This window comes from Xyrauchen texanus, chromosome 42 (genome assembly GCF_025860055.1).
Source record: "Xyrauchen texanus isolate HMW12.3.18 chromosome 42, RBS_HiC_50CHRs, whole genome shotgun sequence".
In the NCBI taxonomy this organism is placed as follows: domain Eukaryota; kingdom Metazoa; phylum Chordata; class Actinopteri; order Cypriniformes; family Catostomidae; genus Xyrauchen; species Xyrauchen texanus.
The window spans coordinates 10,912,880-10,933,995 of NC_068317.1; the positions used below are offsets into that span (position 1 = coordinate 10,912,880).

At 43.6% G+C, this 21,116-nt stretch overlaps 2 protein-coding genes across 3 annotated transcripts in view; one reads left to right on the forward strand and one right to left on the reverse strand.

Annotated features, from left to right (window-relative positions):
- LOC127634961 (integrin beta-1-like) overlaps positions 1-4,604 on the forward strand; it is a 41,135-nt gene extending 36,531 nt beyond the window's left edge. The window contains exons 15-17 of one of the 2 annotated variants that reach the window (XM_052114740.1): positions 924-1,090; positions 2,784-2,861; positions 3,293-4,604. In XM_052114740.1, the coding sequence (XP_051970700.1) occupies positions 924-1,090; positions 2,784-2,861 (245 nt within the window). In that variant the 3' untranslated portion in view covers positions 3,293-4,604. The remainder of the gene's footprint in view (positions 1-923; positions 1,091-2,783; positions 2,862-3,292) is intronic. The other variant, XM_052114741.1, reaches the window with a different exon arrangement.
- A 1,681-nt stretch (positions 4,605-6,285) lies between these two features.
- The window catches only part of LOC127635231 (F-box/LRR-repeat protein 7-like), a 54,464-nt gene continuing 39,633 nt past the window's right edge, over positions 6,286-21,116 (reverse strand). The window contains exons 3-4 of the mRNA XM_052115120.1: positions 18,629-19,225; positions 6,286-8,848 (exon numbers count right to left, since the gene is read on the reverse strand). Of these exons, the coding sequence (XP_051971080.1) occupies positions 8,112-8,848; positions 18,629-19,225 (1,334 nt within the window). The 3' untranslated portion in view covers positions 6,286-8,111. The remainder of the gene's footprint in view (positions 8,849-18,628; positions 19,226-21,116) is intronic.

The following is a 21,116-nucleotide window of genomic DNA, read 5'->3' on the forward strand; positions in this document are numbered from 1 at the left end:
TGGACCGGGTAGGGATGAACAGGACAGGAATCTAGACTGACCGACAGACTAGAATAAACAAATAAAAATACACAGGACTGACTGGAAACAAGAAGAACTGGCACTGGACAACAAACTCAAGGAGACTAATATAGGGAAAGGTTAACTAGACAGGGCAGGTGTGACTAATAAACTATAAATGGGGAAACAAGGAGGCGGAGTATGACGAGAGACACGTGGCAATACAGAAACAAAATAAAGCCACATACTCCCAAAAGACAACAAAACACCAGAATAGCATGAGCGCACATCGCCAAGACAATAAGGCAATATACGCCCATGCCAACCGACAAACAACGAGAGAATGCATAGCAATGCCAAACAAAGCGATGCCACACATTCTCACACTAAACGAAACCTTAGCGTACATTGTGAGACAAACACCACGCGACAAAAACAAGACAGGACACCTGTGGGTGAGTTCAGCCACACACAAACCCAAACCTCAGCGCAGAGGTACATGCGTCCGTGAGAGACAGACATAGATTATTGAGTGCATGCCAACAAGCACAATGCACTCACCCTAATACAGGACAAGACATGGAACGTGAGTGTCAGGATCCCGACACCATGCTCCAGACATGAAACAAGACCGACCGAAAACACAAGACAGACATGGGACGATGATGTCGCGGTCCTATCAGACCAAAACCCATACTGACAGGACTGTGACATGTATAGAGGGGCTATAGAGTAACTTAGAAAGAAAGCCATGAAAATGGTTTTGAGTTTTATGAGGGGTTGTTTTAAATGTAATAGTAATAAACAACATACAGTTACTACTTAGAATCATTCAACATCAGTACCATTTGAAGCAGAATGCAATGCCAAATTTTGGTTTGAATGTGTTTTAAATGTTTGTTTGGGGGTTTGTTTTCCAACAGAGTGCCCAGCGGGTCCTGACATCATACCCATCGTGGCGGGTGTGGTCGCAGGCATCGTTCTGATTGGTTTAGCATTGCTACTGATCTGGAAGCTGCTTATGATCATTCACGACCGACGCGAATTCGCCAAGTTTGAGAAAGAGAAGATGAACGCCAAGTGGGATACGGTATGACAAAGAGTTTTGTGTTCAAAATTAATTCTAGCTTAAAGAGTTAAAATTACAGATTCACTTTTACTCTTTTGAAAGCAAACAGCATTGAGTGAAATTTTTGGCAGAGTCAAGATATATTTTGTCATCCTATGCTTCAAATTGATAAAGTTGTTTTTTAAGCTTTCCATAATTCATAAACTATTTCAAAAGATCTGTTGTTTTTGTGTTGAAGAACCCTCAGAACTTTAAGGCAGCTGTGAAATCAGGAGGAAAGGCTTTTGGATTGTCAGGGTGTGGCTTGGACAGTTGTTGTCTGTGTAGATGGTTCACTGCTGCCCTCTGCTGTTTGAAATATTCACTTTCGATTATAAGGAGAAATAGAATATAATTATATTTTAGATCACAATATGATACTTAATGAGCACATTTACATGCACGATCTTACACCAATAATGCTTCAAGAGCAGACAATATGTAAAGACAAGTAAACACCTCAACCGCCGTACAAGCTTATCATATGTGCGCAAGTGTTGTATGCATGCCTGTTTATGGTTTGACGTCAAAAGCAGAGAAAAACCCAAAGGTTTCAGGTATCTTGTAAACACAGTTTTCTTGCATTGTCGGATGTTTTAAATAATTGGTTGATTTTTTTTTTTAATAATTGATTTTTGGTTGTTTTCGGTGTATTCGGCGTGCACGTAAACATGCCCAGTGTTGTTGCTCTTTTAATAATTCCAGACCTTTATTGTACTTCATGTTCATGTAGGCCAATTGCTGTTATTCTACAAGATAAACAACCTAAATTGCATGTCAGCTTTGTTTACTGGTAAATCAGAATGATTAGATTAAGCCATTTTTAAATGGAACATAGTCCCATACTTTTTCCCCATGTTAATGAAAATTAAGGGAACCTATACTCTCCCACACTGCATGAGTGGATACTCATAATTATGTTATAATGGCTCTGATTACGACATATTCAAAGACCATGTGTTTATAAAGAAGGATGTGTTTATTGATTGTATTTCTCTGGGTTTAGCATGGTTTTTTTCCACCTCTTAAAATGTTTAAATGTGCATTTCCTTATGTACACTCTGTTACATTATTGTGCTTAAAGTATGGTTTTTGCAGAGATCATATGTTCAGCATGCTCAGAGAGCAACTCCTTTTTTCCCCTTCCATAATAAATAAATAGCCAATAATTAACACCCATCTGTGGCTATATTTCAAGTGTGTAGACACGCATTTAGTTTTGTCAACAAGATGTAACTGTGGCCATTAACCTTCACTCATAGCTTGATTGCTGCATCTGAAGTACCATACCGACACTGACATGTAAATGTCAATCCATGTGAAAATAAATAAATATATATGTAATTACATGTGGAAATAAATAAATGAGGAAACAAATACAATAATACGTAAATAAGGAAATAAAAGTATAAATACTCAGATTTGAAAATTTATTTATTTATATGTACACTTTAAAAAAAAAAATGTTTTACATTGCTTTACATATATACTGTAGTTATTCATTTATTTTTTATGTTGTCACATTAGGTCCCCCATACATGACTTCTGATCATCTCTTCTTCAACTCTTCATCATTTCTGGCCTTTTTTGTTCTTTGTTTGTGTTTTTTCATTTCAGCTCTTCTGTTTCTTCATTTGTTCTTGATCTGTTATCTGTCCCCTTTTTTCACTCCCAGACAGAAAATCCAATTTACAAGAGCCCTATTAATAAATTCAAGAATCCAAGCTATGGCCGTAAAGCTGTGGCTCTCTAAGTTTGTATACTTCTTCTTCTTTCTGCATGGCCTTTTCTATGCGAATGTGTTTCTGTGCCTGTGGTTCCCTTTTTCCATCATTTTTATATATTTTCTAGAATATTTTTAGATTTCGGAAGGCAAGTATTAAAGGGTTAAATATTTGGTGAAAATCACTAATCAACTGATCAACTACAGCATGGGCATCTGCCAGTGCTCTGCAATACTTTAACCAGTGTTTAACTTAATCATTGTCTTCACTGCATTGGATATCATTATGATATGGAACTATGCTGGATAATTCTCATAGCTGCATGTGTTGTAGTTTTAGTGTTAAAAATGTAAAGACATTTTTTATTGTTAGAAATGCATTGAGATAATTTTTCGGAGTGGCAATGTATACATTTGTTTATTATTCTTATAAAACATATTTTTGTTTGTTTGTAATACAGGGAGAGAATCCAATCTACAAGAGTGCTGTCACAACTGTGATCAACCCAAAATATGAAGGCAAATAATGGACATCCATATCACACGCAGAAATGTTTTGGAAGGGATGGACGCGGCGTTATATGTTTCTTTTTAAATGTTTATTTTCCGATTTCATTCTTTTAGAAACAGTATTGTAGCACTGTTTTAGGAAGCAGTATTTTATGAAGGACTGACTGCCTCTCATCCCTTGCTAAACGTGTACAATTTGTATAGTCTTTTTATTTACATCTGTATCTCTTCTTTTAAACAACTGTGTACATTCTTTTCACACAGAACAGATATGTGTGCCTTTTCACAAGTGTTAAAGCATTTCAATTTAATTTGCTGTGCAAAGGGATCCACAAATCCTCCAAAATATGCCATATCATATTCAAGAAATCATCAGATGCCATTTTTAAAATCATATTTACTTTATTTGCTGTTGTTCAGTTGCTGCCTTCATCCAAGAATGCTATTAATCATGCAAGTTAACTAGGAAAGTTTGGCATTTTTGGCTGATAATCTATCCATATTTTTTCTTTACTTCTATAGACACCCTTGTATTTCATGCCAAAAATGTCTTTAAGATGATGCAAAACACATGAGGTTACTTCTCACTTATTTTTGATCTTACAAAATCATAATGGCTTATGTCTTTTGGTCAAAATGTTGAGCTGAAAATGTTGTCTGTCCGTTATATATGTTATGAAAGGGTTATGTGTTGAATTATTATATGGCTCAATGTATTCAGGTGATGTCCTGAAGTATGTAGTCAATCGGTATAGAAAGCCAAATGCCCTGAAATTGCTCATTAGTTATGAGCACAATTATGTAGAAGAACTACAAATGAAGTTTCAAAGCTTGTATACATTTAACATATTTGATCGTCTCTATATGTAGAATTAAAAACATGCAAAATTTTAGTTGTAACATTTCACAGATGTCAGAGAAGCTATTAGCTGGAGAGAAAAAAAGAAACATTTGCAATTGTTTATAAATTAATTTATCTGGTGAAAATGAAGAATAACAAGAACCCTGTTTTTAATCTATTTTATTGGGCTGTAACAAAATATACAGGAATGTTTGGGGGAAAAAATAGCAAACATTACAAAGAAATGACAAAAATGGAAAGCCTGCCAAAATGTGCTAGTTATTGGTTTGGTTTAAAGTGCCTTTTTCTGGTATTTTCACTATTACCATTTATGAATTTATTTATTAAAACTAAATAAAAAAGATTGTGGTAATGCCTTTTTTTTTCTTTTTCTTTTTTTTTTTTTTTTTTTTTTTATCTAAATAGCCTATGTACATAACATGTAACTGTTTATTTTAGCATTATTGGATAACTGATTTGAGATGTGAATTACTAAAAATATCATGGATTTTTATATTTTATTTTGACATAAATTTATGGGAGCATTCCACTTATTTATTTGTTTTTTCCCAAAGGTCACAATGTTGGGATCACATGACCAGCTGATGCTACATCCATAGCTATAGGTGTAGTTATATTATTCAGTAATGTCTGAGACCGCTGTTGTATTGACCAGTGAAACATTGCACAAAATTGCTTAGTGCACTCTTAGAATAAAATAAATTAAATATATATATATATATATATATATATATATATATATATATATATTGATTATGCTACTTGGCTCTCTATACAATTAAAGTATATTCTTCCCATAGTACAGTACAGTGCTGGTAGCAGATTTAAGGGCGTGTAGGAACAGACTTGAGCCAACAGAGGGCAGCAGCAGTTAACAAGTACAGCACCCTTGAACACAATGAGCTCAACTAACCTAAATAAACATAAATTAAACATAGTTTTCAGTGAGAAGTCTGCTTCAGTGCCATATATTCGGTCCTTAAATGTTCATGAGCGCAGTATCCTTGAATGGATTTGGAAATAATCAAGTAGGCTACAGTCGAGAAGGTGAAAGTAAACAGCGATGTTTCTCCTTTCTCCCGGAAATACAACTCTTTCACGTCTTCAATCCAGTGTTTAAACTCCATTCACTCACAGTATCTCTGAGAGTGGGACTTTTGAGAGACATTGAGTGACCAACTGTATACCAAACCACCATGAGCACTCAGAGAATAGAAATAGACCGCTATTGTCCAACAACACACCAATCTAGTCCAGGAAATGAGCCCTGCTGACGATCCCTCTGTTCATTGACTGATAAGGCCGTACGTGGAAGCCATTCCAACAGCCATGCCCTGTTTGGTGGCCTGGAAACACACGATGTCAAATTCATTACATTTATACTCTTAAGCAGCCTGTTGATTATTGCACTCATTAATGTTTTTATGTTTGGAGATATTTGCAGAATTTGACCAAAAAATGAATTGGATTAGAATTACGGAGTGCACTTTTAATCTCAGTAGCCTATCCATCTTATTATTGGACACTTTTACTCTTGAATTAAACTAATCATGCCTGATTGTGAATACTACATTTCCACAATGGCATATGTAACTGAAACTGTTGATTATAAATGATGCTGCATCCATGCTGCATCCATACACTAGGTGCCACTGTAAGTCCAAGGTGACACAAGCAAAATGCACCTTCAACCTCATTGGGGTGGGGGTATTATGTGACCTTGTGTGCAGTTTAGCCGAAGCCACTCTCAGCATTTAATGAGCCATTTGGTTGTACAGTTATGATTCATTCAGTAACAACTGGAAACAATTTATGATTATGATTATCATGAGGGTCATGCACGCCTAGTTCATGTTGAAAAAATCTTTACTGAAAATGTTTATAGGTCCAGCTCTTGGTGGTGTATTCCTTAACCCTCTACATTCATCATTCAAATGTAGGTCACCTCTCAAAAGAAGTCCAAAGGAAGTCCTAACTTATACCGGGATGCTTGCCACAGGCCCTTCACCTTCTGGAAGAAATACATAGATGAACTCTGAGTTGAATTTCTGACCGTGATGTTTTTCACACTTAAAACAAATGCAGATCAGTTACAGGACTTAAGAAACATACTTTCAATCTGAACCTGAAAACTTGTTGGGTGAAAAAAAGGCAATTAAAAGAACATAGTTTCAATTATTTTAAATAAGTAGCCCTTTATTGTGTCTTTTAGCAGCAAGACATCGCTTTCTGTGGTCTAAAATATAAAATAAAAGATTTAGATCTTGAAACAACATTTATGATTATCATACATGCCTTTTAAAGTGCAAATACCCACATTTTTACTCATTTTACTTGAACAAATGTGGCCTCTTGGAATTGGATATTTCTTTTCAAAAGGAGACAGGGAAAAAAATATATACTTCATGGTTCAACACACTTAAAAGCTTGTTCTCAATTAGTCTTTGAAAAAAAAAAAAAATCATTAGTCAGCCCAATAACAGCTTATTGTACAATGACAAATATGCATGTCTTTAATGTGATAAATACAATTATTTACATAATGTAGTTCATTCAATGGCACAACCTTTCAGAAACTTTATGGGTGTAGCCTGGTATAGTGATGTATCAGATTGCAATACCATAGTACTGAAGCATCATCATAGTATTTACATGGTACACAAAGTACTTCAATTGTACTCGTTTATATTGTAAATATCATGTTATTACCTGGTATTTTGTTAGTGAAGAAACTACATATGCTGACTGTGTTTTAAAACCAAGGAAGCTGCCTAAATGGACAACATTTGTGGGCATCACTGGCAATATCAATATTGATTATAAATATATTTGTGTTCTGTTCTTAAAAGTGTCAATATTGGCAATAATTCCATGTAGTTCAAAATGTATTCACCCAGTTTTGTCTGGGCTACATATTTGGGTGCTGACATTATCATGTAGATTAGCTTAGCTTCATGCTAAAGTCACAATTAACTGTGAATGTTACACGATGAGATGTGTTATCTGTATGGCATTAGTGAGTGTCCTGTCCACCTTTTTCCTACGTCCCGTGATGCTTATGTGGCCGTTGCTTCCGTTATCAATTAAATAGTTGTTGTAGAGCGGATGTCAATTCATTCTCGTCCTGTTTCTCACAGATGCAACTGAAATTTAATCTAAGCACAAGTGCAATATTTCAAACAAAACGATCCATTGTTTTAGTGGAGTACCTGTGTTAGTCAGCTTCAGATGTGTGTGCTTGTCACCCAGCATGTTTATTTCCGACACACTGAGGAAGAGCCGTCAAGTTCTCATGCATGTGTATGTAATAGCTTTTCAAGTACAATCGGAGGGGTATTTCCTTTTAAATCTGTACGTAAGTTTAAACTTTTGTTCGGCGGGTGATTGACAGGTGGGAGGTGGTGCTTTGCTGCCATTTAAACCTCAAATGTGATGTGGACACATGTGTTTTTGAATACCTCTGTATGTGTCCCAATCCCAAAAATATTTTGCACCCCATTTACAACTATATTTAGCGCTGACTATTTGTGATTGGCTCATCCAAAACGTGTCTTAATATACTAGCTGTAAACTGGGTCTAAAATGACTGCAGCCGGAGCTAGCTTGTGCTATAAAATGACTTCTGGCGGAAGTTCCACTCTCATTCATTTCTCCAGTAAGACCCCCAGGAAAAAGGTGGATAATGATGTTACAAATGAAGAATATCTTAAATTGGTTTCTAATGAGAATCCATTTCAGTTGAAATTTGGTTTATGTTGATAGCTGTTCATGTAGGCAGTACACAGCGAGTCAGTACACTAGGTTTTGAGACACACATGTTCTATTTCAATATACAATCCATAGAAAGGCAGAAAGTATAAACATCCACTTGTCAGGGGTCCACATCCCTGGCATCACAACCTGACCATTCAGTAGAAAGCAGGTATAGTGTGTTCTATTACACAACGTCTGCAGTGCTTTTTGACTAGTCGAAGTGCCTCAGGCGGCACCTCACACTCCTGTACATTCAGTAACTGCAACTCGGGGCATCCTGCCGCTAGCGCCGTTAGCCCTCTCCCTGTCACACTCTCGCAACCCCTCAGACTCAACCGTCGAAGCCCCATGCAGGAGTGGGCCAACACTTCCAGCCCGGCATCCGACACAAGCGGGCAACGGCCAACATCAAGAGACCGCAGTCTGAGGCAGCTGTGAGCTAAGTGGCTCAAGCCCTGGTCTGTTAGCCCCTCGCAGCCCCGTGCATTCAGGTAACGTAGCCGCGGGCAGTAGCGTGCTACATAGCGCAGTCCAACGTCTGTAATGCGCATACAATGTGCTACGCTTAGGTAGCGTAGGCGGCCCTCCAGACGGGCAACTTCACGCAAGCCAAAGTCTCCCACTAGATGGCAGTCGCTGAGGCTGAGCTCGCGTAAAGCGGTGCAGTGCAGTGATAACTGTCGCAGGGACTCATCCGTTAGTCGGCTGCAGCGTCGCAAGAAGAGGTGCGTGAGACGCGGGCAGTGAAAGGCGATGGTCCTTAAGCCTTCATCCTCCAGAGACACACAGTCTGTCATGTCCAGGTAACGCAGACCGATCTGTTGACAGTATAGCGGGGTGAGCTGGAGAGAGGCCTCCTGCGTCAGGCTGATACAGGTCACTTTAGGGCAGCCTTTAGGAGATGAAGGGAATGTCAATTATTACAATGTATAACTAGAAAAGGAAAGTTTGTCAAAACAAACTTTGAATGTTGGCTTGACAGAGTCTTGCCTGAAACTTATTTATAAGGCCAAATAAATCCTTGAGCTATTTGAAGTTTGAAGGATAAGTAGGCCTCATGTAGTATACTTGAATACTTTAACCATTTGAACAGATATTTTTAGTTTGAATGCTTTGCCTTGTGTAATTGTATCACTGTTTCTAAGGAGTTCTGAGTGGTTGTTAGGGTGTTACTAAGTAGATACTAGGATGCTAAGCAGTTGGTAGTGTTTTCTGGGTTATTGTGAGGGCATTGCTAAGATGTTCTGAGTGGTTGCTAGGGGGCACTGCTAAAGTGTTCTGGGTAGTTGCTAGGCAGTGTCTAAAGTGTTTTGGGTGGTTGCTAGTCAGTGTCTGAAGTGTTCTGGGTGGTAGCTAGGATGATCTGGGTGGTTTCTAGGCAATTGCTAGTGTGTTCATAACATCCTGAAGGGTTGTGCCTGTTTAAAATGTCATAGACACATATGATAGTAAACCTGTATGAAAAAATATTTAGCCTATGTTCAGTCCCACAATATTTGGGACCTTTCAAGATAGGGTGCACATTTTAAAATGATATATACTGTATAACTTCCTGTCTCATTATAGAAAAAGCATCACAACGTTTCTTGTTATTTTGGAATTCCTTTAGGGGCTTACACATGACTCGATTCAGGTTTCTGCTCTAAGCCCAAATACATGTATGACTTTCTTTGTTCAGCAGAACACAAATTATGATTTTTAGAAAAATGTGAAGCTCTGTAGGTCCTTATAATATAAGGAAACAGGTGCCATCAGGTTGCTGGCTGTTTGACGGTCCAAAAGTCACATTTAGGCAGCATAAAATTAATCCACACAACTCCAGTCAATCGATTAATGTCTTCTAAAGCAAATCAATAGGTTGGTGAATGAAACAAATCGATAATTAAAACTTGATTAACTTCAAAAGGCAGTCGATGCATCAGTGACGTTAGCGCAATGCGCATTTATACGAGATGTCGGAAGCACACGCTTTGTATACAACAGAGGAACGAATATCAAGTTAGTTCATTTCAAACAGAAATACAGCGCTGGGCGGAAGCAACGTTTTAAAGTAAAAAAACGTTTTAATTATTTATTTGCTTCAGAAGACATTAATTGATCGACTGGAGTAGGGTGGATTACTTTTATGCTGCCTAAATATTCCTTTTGGACCTTCAAACAGCCATCAGCCTGATGGCACCCGTTTCCTTACATTATAAGGACTTACAGAGCTTCAAATTGTTCTAGAAATCTTAATTTGTGTACTGCTGAAGAAAGACAGTCATACACATCTGGGATGGCATCAGGGTAAGTGAATAATGAGAGAATTTTCATTTTTGGATGAACTATTAATGCTTACGAGATGCGTTGACACCCCAATGTGAGTCATGTGGAGGCCCCTTTACCTCATGACATGCACAGGACAATCAGTTCATGTTTTTTTGATTCTGTTGAGCAGGAAATCAGAATCCTGCAGTGGAACCATGCTGCTAAGAATGGTAAATAGTAATCGGGGAAGCAGTCACATTTCAATTACATCAGGTTTTCAAATCAAGGTATGCATAAAAAGGGGTGAATAAAGGCCAGAGGTGGAAAAACTGAGAAAAATACAAAAATAAAAAGCCAGGAACCTGATTTGGAAAGAAAACTGGACAATATCCGTTCCCCTTCTGTCGCTCTCTCCACGTTGTGTCAGAGAAGCGACACTAGGGGTCTCTCTTGAGCGCCGATATTCACCTCTGGACTATGAAAAAAGGCCAATGAGAGTTGGCAACCAGTATTTGCATGTCCCGCCCCCGGACATACGGGTATTTAAGCGGCGCAAATACGGGAGTTCATTCAGAAAATTTCTTCGGAGCCGATGGTCGTGCATGCAGTCTGCTGCGAGTTAAACACCAAGTTCCTGTTTAATCCTCTGACGCTCTGCATGCTGTTGGATCTGATGGCGCACAACAGCGGCTTTCTCATTCGTGCACGGCTGCGCATTGTTGCCCCTGGGCGCTTCGACAGCGCAGACAACTCGAAAGAGTTATTCTAAAAGAGTGAATTTCGCTCTAAAAGAGCAAAACACAGCGGCGTTGAACGTCCTTCTCAGGACGCGTCTTTTTAAAGACAATTTTCCGCCTCTGTGTAGTTTCTGGATGCGTTGATTCTCCCCACCTCTGACGGCCATAAAAACTGCCTTGCATTCCTGGGTTGCGATCACACGCAGGCAGCGTTTTTATGAATGGTCTATGTTTTCAGTACAAGAACATAGCCATGACAGCATTGCGGTCGTAGGCTTTTTCTTGTAGTGAGAAAAAGCAGCTTCAGCAGCCCCCCGCGCCTCGCCTCCTTCCTACGGGATTGAGGCAGGCGCCGCGGGCGATGAAAACGATCTGGGGACAGTGATGGGCTCCGTTTCGCTGGGTGAACCCCCTCGAAACCTCCCGCCTCCCCGGCACGCTTACTTGTTTCCGTCCGAGCTCGGGATGAGCATTCTCTCCAATGGGTTATGTTTTCAGTGTGAGACCATAACCGAGGCAGCGTTGCGATCTCTGCTTTCTCTTGTAGTGAGAGAGAGCCATTTCGGCCGCCCCCCACGCCTCTCCTCCTTCTTACGGGATTGAGGCAGGCGCCGCGGGCGATTGAGAACGATCTGGGGAGAATAACGGGACGCTTTCGCCGGGTAAATCCCCTCGAAAACCTCCCGCCTCCCCAGCACGGTTGCCTGCTTCCCCCGAGCTCGGGATTAGTGCGGTCCACTTAACAGCCTACCGTCCGGTCCCTCGAGCTCCCCGGCATTGGATGATGACATCACCGCTGCATTGGAGAGCGTAACAGCGGCGCCGGATGCGGATAACTCGCCTGGGCTGCCACCTTCGGGTCTCCGCCCAGTCTGAGCCTGACGCAAGAAGGTCCGCTATGCTTCCCCGGGCTTAATTGGTTCCGCGGGCATTCCTTCCCGGATGTGCATGGCGAGCTGAGCAAGCCCAGCTTCCTCGCTCCTCCGCTCTCGCTACCCTCGGTGGTAGAACGGTCCCAGACCGCTCCCCCTGCACGCCAAGGCCCCCTCCTGCAAGTCCACCGCGCCAGGGCACTTCAAATCTGCACTTGGGTGGTCCTGTTCTTGATGTGCTGCAGGAACTGCACTCAAACAGGCGATGGCCACTCCGTGGTCCAGAAACGCAACGATGGACAGGCAGTACGGGAGGCAGACAAAGCACGCTTTCTCAAATGCCCCCGTCTCCCAGCTCCGTCCATTCGGCGACACCACTTGACGACTTCACCCAGCAGTCCTCAGTGGTGAAGAAACAGAGCGAAGGCTATTTTCAAGCAAAAAAGAGCATCCTGCCCTGCCGCAAACCTGCCGCCAGGGGCCATGCCCTGTCTGCTCGCCGGCATGCACTCCTGCGGCTTTCAAGAAAGAAAGAAAGTGGTGCTCCGCCTCAACTAACAAGTGAGTGGGCCCAGCTCTCAGCCCCAGCGTTGAGCTCCCCGCAGAAGTTGGACGCCCATCGTCTCACGGACCTCCTTGAGGACCCAGAAGGCTCCCAGGCTCCTGAGATGACAGACCCAGAGACCGAGGCGTTAGCTCCGGAGCTGGTAAGACCACTCCGTTCCCCGATGGAGGGCCGGGAGGAGAATTTTTTGTTAAATTCTTTACACTCTATAGAGCTATTTCCTTGTTGTCTCTGGGGTCACCTGGCCCGCAAATGCCGTTCTCACGCTTTCAGGCCTCGACAGTCCCGGCTCCATGGACGTGGTGTCCCCGCCTTCAGCGCCACGACTGTTCCCCGGCCGGCCGGTTCAGACGAGTCCAGAGGACGCCATCATCAGACCTCCTCCTCAGTCACGAACCCGCCCCCTGCCGGATGCGCGGAGCAAGGTAAGTGCCTTGAGTTTATTCTCAGCACCAGAGCCTCGGGATGCCACGTTGCCTCCCGACACGCGTTACCTGTTCCGCACCGCTGCGAAGCCCTGCCGGGTACGTCCAAAAAACTCGTCCCCTTGGTGCCCCTAGCACGGAGTTTAAAGGTGTGGCTTTCACTGCCCGACCAGTCACGCTGGCTGCACCGGACCATTCGACTCAGTTACGCAATTCAGTTTGCCAGGTCTCCAGTACATGGCCAACATGCCCATTCCCTGCGCGAAGAAATCGCCTCCCTTCTATTAAAGGACGCGATAGAGCCTGTCCTTCCAACTGAAATGAAGAAGGGTTTCTACAGCCCTTACTTCGTGGTACCCAAGAAAGGCGGCGGCTTACGACCGATCTTGGACCTGCGAGTTTTCAATCGGACCTTGTCCAAACTCCCGTTCAAAATGCTCACCCAGAAACAAATTCTATCTGCCGTCCGGCATCTAGATTGGTTCGCAGCGGTAGACCTCAAGGACGCGTACTTCCACGTCTCAATTCGCCCTCGACATCGACCCTTCCTAAGGTTCGCGTTCGACGGCCAGGCATATCAGTACAAAGTCCTCCCCTTCGGCCTGTCTCTGTCCCCTCGCGTCTTCATGAAAGTCGCAGAGGCAGCACTTGCCCCGCTCCGAGAAGCCGGCATACGCATACTCAATTACCTCGACAACTGGCTCATACTGGCCCACTCCCGAGAGTTACTATGCACACACAGAGACCAGGTGCTCAGCCACCTCAGCCGTTTGGGGCTTCAGGTCAACTGGGAAAAGAGCAAGCTCTCCCCGGTCCAGAGCATCTCTTTTCTCGGTCTGGAGTTAGACTCAGTCCCAATGACAGCACGTCTCTCCAAAGAGCGTGCTCAGCCAGTGCTGAAATGCCTCGCTTCCTTCAAGCCAGGCGCCGAGGTACCGCTAAAACGTTTCCAACAGCTCCTGGGGTATATGGCATCCTCCGCGGCGGCCGCGACGCTGGGGTTGATGCATATGAGACCACTTCAGCACTGGCTCCGGACTCGAGTCCCGAGACGAGCATGGCGCCATGGCACACACAACGGAAAAGTTACCTCTGCCTGCCGCCAAACCTTCAAACCCTGGACAGACCTCTGCTTTCTAAGGGCAGGGGTACCCTTGCAGCAGGTGTCCCGACGCGTTCTGGTCACAACCGACGCCTCCAAATTGGGTTGGGCGCCGTATACAACGGGCGCGCAGCCGCAGGCCGGTGGAACCGAGGCCCGCTGCGCTGGCACATCAACTGCCTAGAACTGCTGGCTGTTTTTCTGGCCCTGCAGAAGTTTCTTCCGTTAATTCGGAACAAACACGTCCTAGTCAGGGCAGACAGCACCACGGTCGTAGCCTACATAAACCGCCAAGGCAATCGCCCGTCGTCTCCTCCTTTGGAGTCAGCAGCAACTGGAGTCACTGCGCGCCACTCACATCCCCGGCAACCTCAATGTGATAGCGGACGCGCTGTCAAGACAAAGCTTGCCTGGCGGAGAGTGGAGGCTCCACCCCCAGTCGGTCCAGCTGATTTGGGACCGGTTCGGCAAGGCTCAGGTAGACCTGTTTGCCTCCCAAGAAACCTGCCACTGCCCGCTCTGGTATGCCCGGACAGAGGCTCCCCTCGGGGCAGACGTGTTGGCACACAGCTGGCCGGCGGGGCTGCGCAAGTACGCATTTCCCCCAATGAGCCTTCTTGCACAGTTGCTATGCAAGGTCAGGGAGGATGAGGAGCAAGTCATTCTGGTAGCCCCTTACTGGCCCACCCGGACTTGGTTTTCGGACCTCACGCTCCTCACGACAGCCCCTCCCTGGCAAATTCCCCTGAGGAAGGACCTTCTTTCTCAGGGACGGGCACACTCTGGCACCCGCACCCAGACCTCTGGAACCTCCACGTTTGGCCCTTGGACGGGATGCGGAAGATCTAGCCGGCCTACCACCGACCGTCATAGATACAATCAATCAAGCCAGAGCCCCCTCTACCAGGCATCTCTACGCTCTAAAGTGGCATCTGTTCGCGGACTGGTGTTCTTCCCGAGCCGAAGACCCGCAGAAGTGCGCAGTTAGGTCATTGCTCGTGTTTCTTCAGGAGAGGCTGGACAGGAGGCTGTCCCCCTCCACCCTCAAGGTGTATGTCACCGCTATCGCGGCCCACCACGACACGGTAGACGGCAAGTCTCTTGGTAAGCATGACTTAATCGTCAGGTTCCTAAAAGGTGCCCGGAGGATAACTCCCTCCTGGCCTAACCTGTTCCCCTCCTGGGATCTCTCAGTCATCCTTACGGGACTCCAGAGAACCCCCTTCGAGCCGCTTGACTCAGCTGGACTCAGGGCCCTCTCTCTCAAGACTGCCCTGCTGATCGCGCTCGCTTCCATCAAGAGGGTCGGGGACCTGCATGCGTTCTCTGTTAACGACGCTTGCCTGGAGTTCGGTCCGGCAGATACTTTCGTGATCCTAAGACCGCGACCGGGCTATGTGCCCAAGGTTCCTACCACACCCTTCAGGGATCAGGTGGTGAACCTGCAAGCTGCCCGGGAGGAGGCAGACCCAGCCCTTTCACTGCTGTGTCCAGTACGTGCTTTACGTATTTATCTGGACCGCACACAGAGCACCAGACGCTCTGAGCAGCTCTTCGTCTGCTTTGGGGGACAGCAGAAAGGGAACGCTGTCTCCAAGCAGAGACTCGCCCACTGGGTTGTCGACGCCATTTCCCTGGCTTATCACACCCAGGCCGTGCCCCCCCCTTGCGGGTCCGAGCTCACTTGCGTCCTCATGGGCACTGGCTAGGGGCACTGCTCTAGCAGACATTTGTAGAGCAGCGGGCTGGGCAACACCTAACACTTTTGCGAGATTCTACAATCTCCGAGTTGAGTCAGTATCGTCCCGTGTTTTCTCAGGTACCGAGCCCGTAGAACTCGGTGGCACGCCCACGATCTGACAAGGTGAATCGCTTGCACCTAGCGCCCTTCCCCCTAACCAGGGGAAACAGTGCACCTTCATTCCCAGGAGATCTCAGGTTTGGGACACTGGTTGATTCCTCCCTAGCCCTCGTGGGTCGCAGTTCAGCGGAGGAACTCGCTGACCCAAGCCACTGCGGGTACCGCAAGCTACCCTCTACTGGTATAGGTGCTCCACAGGTAAGGCCTCCTTTGGACTCCCCCTGTGTGTAACACCACGGTTCTGTCCCCTCTGGCGAGCTGACTCCCGTGTTTCCCTTAGGCAGTCATGGCTGCCTCGGTTGCCGTGCTGTATGTTCCCCCCCTCTATGAGGCTGGATCCACCACCGCACTGACTTTTCCACATAGGCCCTAAGCAGGCCTCTGATGGTTTTGCCACTTAAACTTGCCTCCCCTCTCGGGTAGGCGTGGCCTCCGCAGGGTCTTCTCCACCCTGAATAAGGGCTAAGACCCCCTTCCCTCAATGCGTGTAAGGGCCCCGGCCTAAGTTGCTCTATGCGAGAAACATAGAGGGAAAGAGGCCCGGCCAGGCTTGGCCCGTTCCCAGGTTGGCAGCCAGCACCTTGTTCCCCCCTCCAGGGTAACGATAAGGAATCCTGATGGCTTAAATGGGGCATTGGGGAAGGGTACGTGCAGCCTGATACAGTTGGTCGTCCTGCACGTAAGAATACCTGCTCGCTCCTGTATCAGCAGTTCACGTACATCGGCTCAGCGCATGGCACTTTTATAAGTGGACCCCTAGTGTCGCTTCTCTGACACAACGTGGAGAGAGCGACAGAAAGGGAACGCCTAGGTTACGTATGTAACCTCCGTTCCCCGATGGAGGGAACGAGACGTTGTGTCTAGCCTGCCACGTCGCTGAGCCGAGCCACTGTTGTGGCCGGACCATTTCCGGCTCCTCAGAAAAATCCTGAATGAACTCCCGTATTTGCGCCGCTTAAATACCCGTATGTCCGGGGGCGGGACATGCAAATACTGGTTGCCAACTCTCATTGGCCTTTTTTCATAGTCCAGAGGTGAATATTGGCGCTCAAGAGAGACCCCTAGTGTTGCTTCTCTGACACAACGTCTCGTTCCATCCATCGGGGAACGGAGGTTACATACGTAACCTAGACATACTAGCTGCCTTACTAGCTGTTTTAAGTCATACTAGCTGCCTTTAAAAGCTAATTCAACCACAGAAAATCTAGGCTACCTCTGCAACAAAGGGCTTATTGCTTGTGGATAGCAAAATGCCTGCTGTTCCCTCTGCATGATAAATAACTTTACAGGTTGACTAATACAATGAACTCTTACATAGTCTTAACACTTTCATTCCATCTTTTTTTCACTTCAAGTCCATCTTTCAAGTCCAGCAATTTCTGCAATTCAATAATGATTTTCCCAGCTTTCACTGAAAAGCTTTAGTGAAATGAATAATGGGAAACATGGAATTCTGATGCATAATGATAGCTCATTCATCACAAGAACTCTGAAATGAATCAAGAGATAATATGTTTTGCTAGTAGACCATGGCTTCATAATGGATGAATGGATGTTTGTAATGGATGTGCCTCATAAAAACAAATCTTTGCAGCCCATGGCCCACCTGTACTGCAACATTTTGAAATTAGAAAATCTTCGGAACAAATAAACTTGTACATCTGGCCTTCCACATCTCTTTCTGTCCTTTTTAGAGCCAGTTGTCCTTTGACTTTGAAGACTGAAGTGGACACCTTTGTATGAAATCTTCAGTTTTTGGCAATTTCAAGCATTGTATAGCCTTCATTCCTCAAACAATGATTGACTGCTGAGTTTCTAGAGAAAGCTGTTTCTATTTTTTTGTTGCCATTTTTTACCTAATATTGACCTTAAGACATGCCAGTCTATTGCATACTGTGGCAACTCAAAAACAAACACAAACACAATGTTAAGCTTCATTTAACAAACCAAATAACTTTCAACTGTGTTTGATATAATGGAAAGTGATTTTCTAGTAACAAATTATCAATTTAGCATGACTACTCAAGGATAAGGTGTTGGAGTGACGGCTGCTGGAAATGAGGCCTGTCTAGATATGATAAAAAATTGCTGTTTGCTGTTTTTTACATCAGTAATGTCCTGATTATACTTTGTGATCAGTTGAATGCCACTTTGTTGAATTAAAGTACCAATTTCCATCCAAAACAGCAAAATCTGAACATTATTCCAAACCTTTGGCTGCCAGTGTAAATTACATTATTATTTTTAGAAATAAAAGAATTATAAAATATTTTATAAAGTATATTTTACATAAAGAAAATTATGCCTCATTTTAGGATTTTGTTTAGGATCATTATCTTCATGACAATTAAACATATTATAATACTACATATTATATTTATATATTCTATAATAATAATAATGATTATATATTATATTATAAATAATAATTATAATTATTTTATGTGAAGAATTTGCATCATTTTCATTTCTGTAATACAGTAATGAAACCCATCATTTGATACATTTTTTTAAAAGTCATCAAAATAATATTACATTACCATGATGTCCAAATACTTTACAACTTCTAACAATATAGTATACTGTATATAAAATAATATTATTACAACTATATATAGTTATTTCTCCCATTAAAGTAGAGAATAAGATTTCTTGAGATAAAAGTAATGAGAATGCTTAATTGTCACTCTTCTATTTTCTCTTCTAATCTTCAATTTGAATTAAAAAAAAAATTTCCTGGGGTTTTCGTTTTACATTTGACCCAGACATGTTTACCGTGCTCTCTCCCGTTTCCTGAGATTCACTCAATTGTTTGGTGTCAATGCATGTTTAACACAGCTATTGCAGTGACTGCCAATTTTACCTGATACGTCCAAGTGCTCCAGATTGGGACATTGGGATACCACGTCAAATACAGCATCGTTGGACAGATTATAGCAGCCAGCGACTTCCAGACGCTGCAGCTCTGGACAGCACTGAGCTATAACACGAAGCCCACGATCAGAAAGCCTCCGGCACCCACTGGCCACCACCGTCTCAAGGGTCAGACAAACATTGGGAGTGTCCTGACATAACCTATGGGTGAGCACTTTCAGGGCCCTGTCAGCAAGTAGCAGCTCTCCAGTTAGACGGATGCTACTCCATAGCCGTGGATCCCAGGCGAGGTTATACCACCGACGGCAGACTCGAGCACAGCGGCACAGCTGAGGGGTGGACAAGAACGAGAGGACGTGCAGGAGGATGGGATCGGAAAGGACATCAATGAGGGTGGTGTGATGAGCTTTGGAAGGCTGTAAGCATGTCCCAGGGGGCGGATGCACCATGGCAACTGTTTCCCCAGGGACATTAAAAGGAGAGGAAGACATTTCATGGCCACTGGAGACTGTTTGAGAGGACGGGTTTGGGTTCAGAATGAGAGCGGGACTGGGTGTGCTAAGTATCCTCATGCTCAGGTCCAAATCTGAAGATAAGAGAAAGAGAGAGAGAGAGAATTAGCTTACCATTCTCTTTAAAATCCATGTTGTTTATCCTAGACACCAATGCGATTAAATGGAGAGCAAATCAAGACTTTTGGTTAAGTCTTTGAGGTCCGAAGAAGTTGTACTCTGAACCGTCATATCCTGCCGGAGATAGGAGGCAGGGGCGAGGAGCCTACCCCTGTGCAGGATGAGACTCAACTGGTGGTGGTGGGGTGGTGGAGGTTGCCATGTTATCACACTGAAACAGCAATGTGATAGATAGTGAGCAGACTTACAGTATAAAGCAATGGCTTCCAAGTGATTGGCTAGGAGTTACATGGTAATGGTACGATGATATACAGCTGCTAGTCTTCCCACTAGAACTACGCTGCACTTACAGGTGAAACTCGAAAAATTAGAATATCGTGCAAAAGTTCATTAATTTCAGTAATTCAACTTAAAAGGTGAAACTAATATATTATATAGACTCATTACAAGCAAAGTAAGATATTTCAAGCCTTTATTTGATATAATTTTGATGATTATGGCTTACAGCTTATGAAAACCCCAAATTCAGAATCTCAGAAAATTAGAATATTACATGAAATCAATAAAAAAAGGATTTTAAATACAGAAATGTCGGCCCTCTGAAAAGTATAATCATGCATATGTACTCAGTACTTGGTTTGGGCCCCTTTTGCATTAATTACTGCCTCAATGCGGCATGGCATGGATGCTATCAGCCTGTGGCACTGCTGAGGTGTTATGGAAGACCAAGATGCTTCAATAGCGGCCTTCAGCTCTTCTGCATTGTTTGGTCTCATGTCTCTCATCTTTCTCTTAGTAATGCCCCATAGATTCTCTATGGGGTTCAGGTCAGGCGAGTTTGCTGGCCAATCAAGCACAGTAATACCATGGTCATTGAACCAGGTTTTGGTACTTTTGGCAGTGTGGGCAGGTGCCAAGTCCTGCTGGAAAATGAAGTCAGCATCTCCATAAAGCTTGTCTGCTGAAGGAAGCATGAAGTGCTCTAAAATGTCCCGGTAGACGGCTGCGTTGACTCTGGACTTAATAAAGCACAGTGGACCAACACCAGCCGATGACATGGCTCCCCAAACCAACACAGACTGTGGAAACTTCACACTGGACTTCAAGCATCTTGGATTGTGTGCCTCTCCATTCTTCCTCCAGACTCTGGGACCTTGGTTTCCAAATGAGATGCAAAATTTGCTCTCATCAGAAAAGAGGACTTTGGACCACTGAGCAACAGACCAGTTCTTTTTTTCTTTAGCCCAGGTAAGACGTTTGACATTTGAAGCCCATGTCCAGGACCCGTCTGTGTGTGGTGGCTCTTGATGCAGTAACTCCAGCCTCAGTCCACTCCTTGTGAAGCTCCCCCACACATTTGAATGGCCTTTTCCTGACAATCCTCTCCAGGCTACGCTCATCCCTGCTGCTTGTGCACCTTTTTCTTATTATTATTATATTATTATTAGAAAATATTCTAATTTTCTGAGATTCTGAATTTGGGGTTTTCATAAGCTGTAAGCCATAATCATCAAAATTATATCAAATAAAGGCTTGAAATATCTTACTTTGCTTGTAATGAGTCTATATAATATATTAGTTTCACCTTTTAAGTTGAATTACTGAAATTAATGAACTTTTGCACGATATTCTAATTTTTCGAGTTTCACCTGTACATTTCCAGGGCCAACAAATTGTTATAAAAAAATTCTTTTTTTCTATCTGAGACAAGGTTGACAAACAAATAAATATAAACGGGAACTCAATAAAGTTTCGTGAGAAACAAAAGACTGATATTTGAGCAACTGAATCCTGTCTTGCAATACTGCACGTTAAATTAATATTCTGGGTTCAACAGTCAAGCTC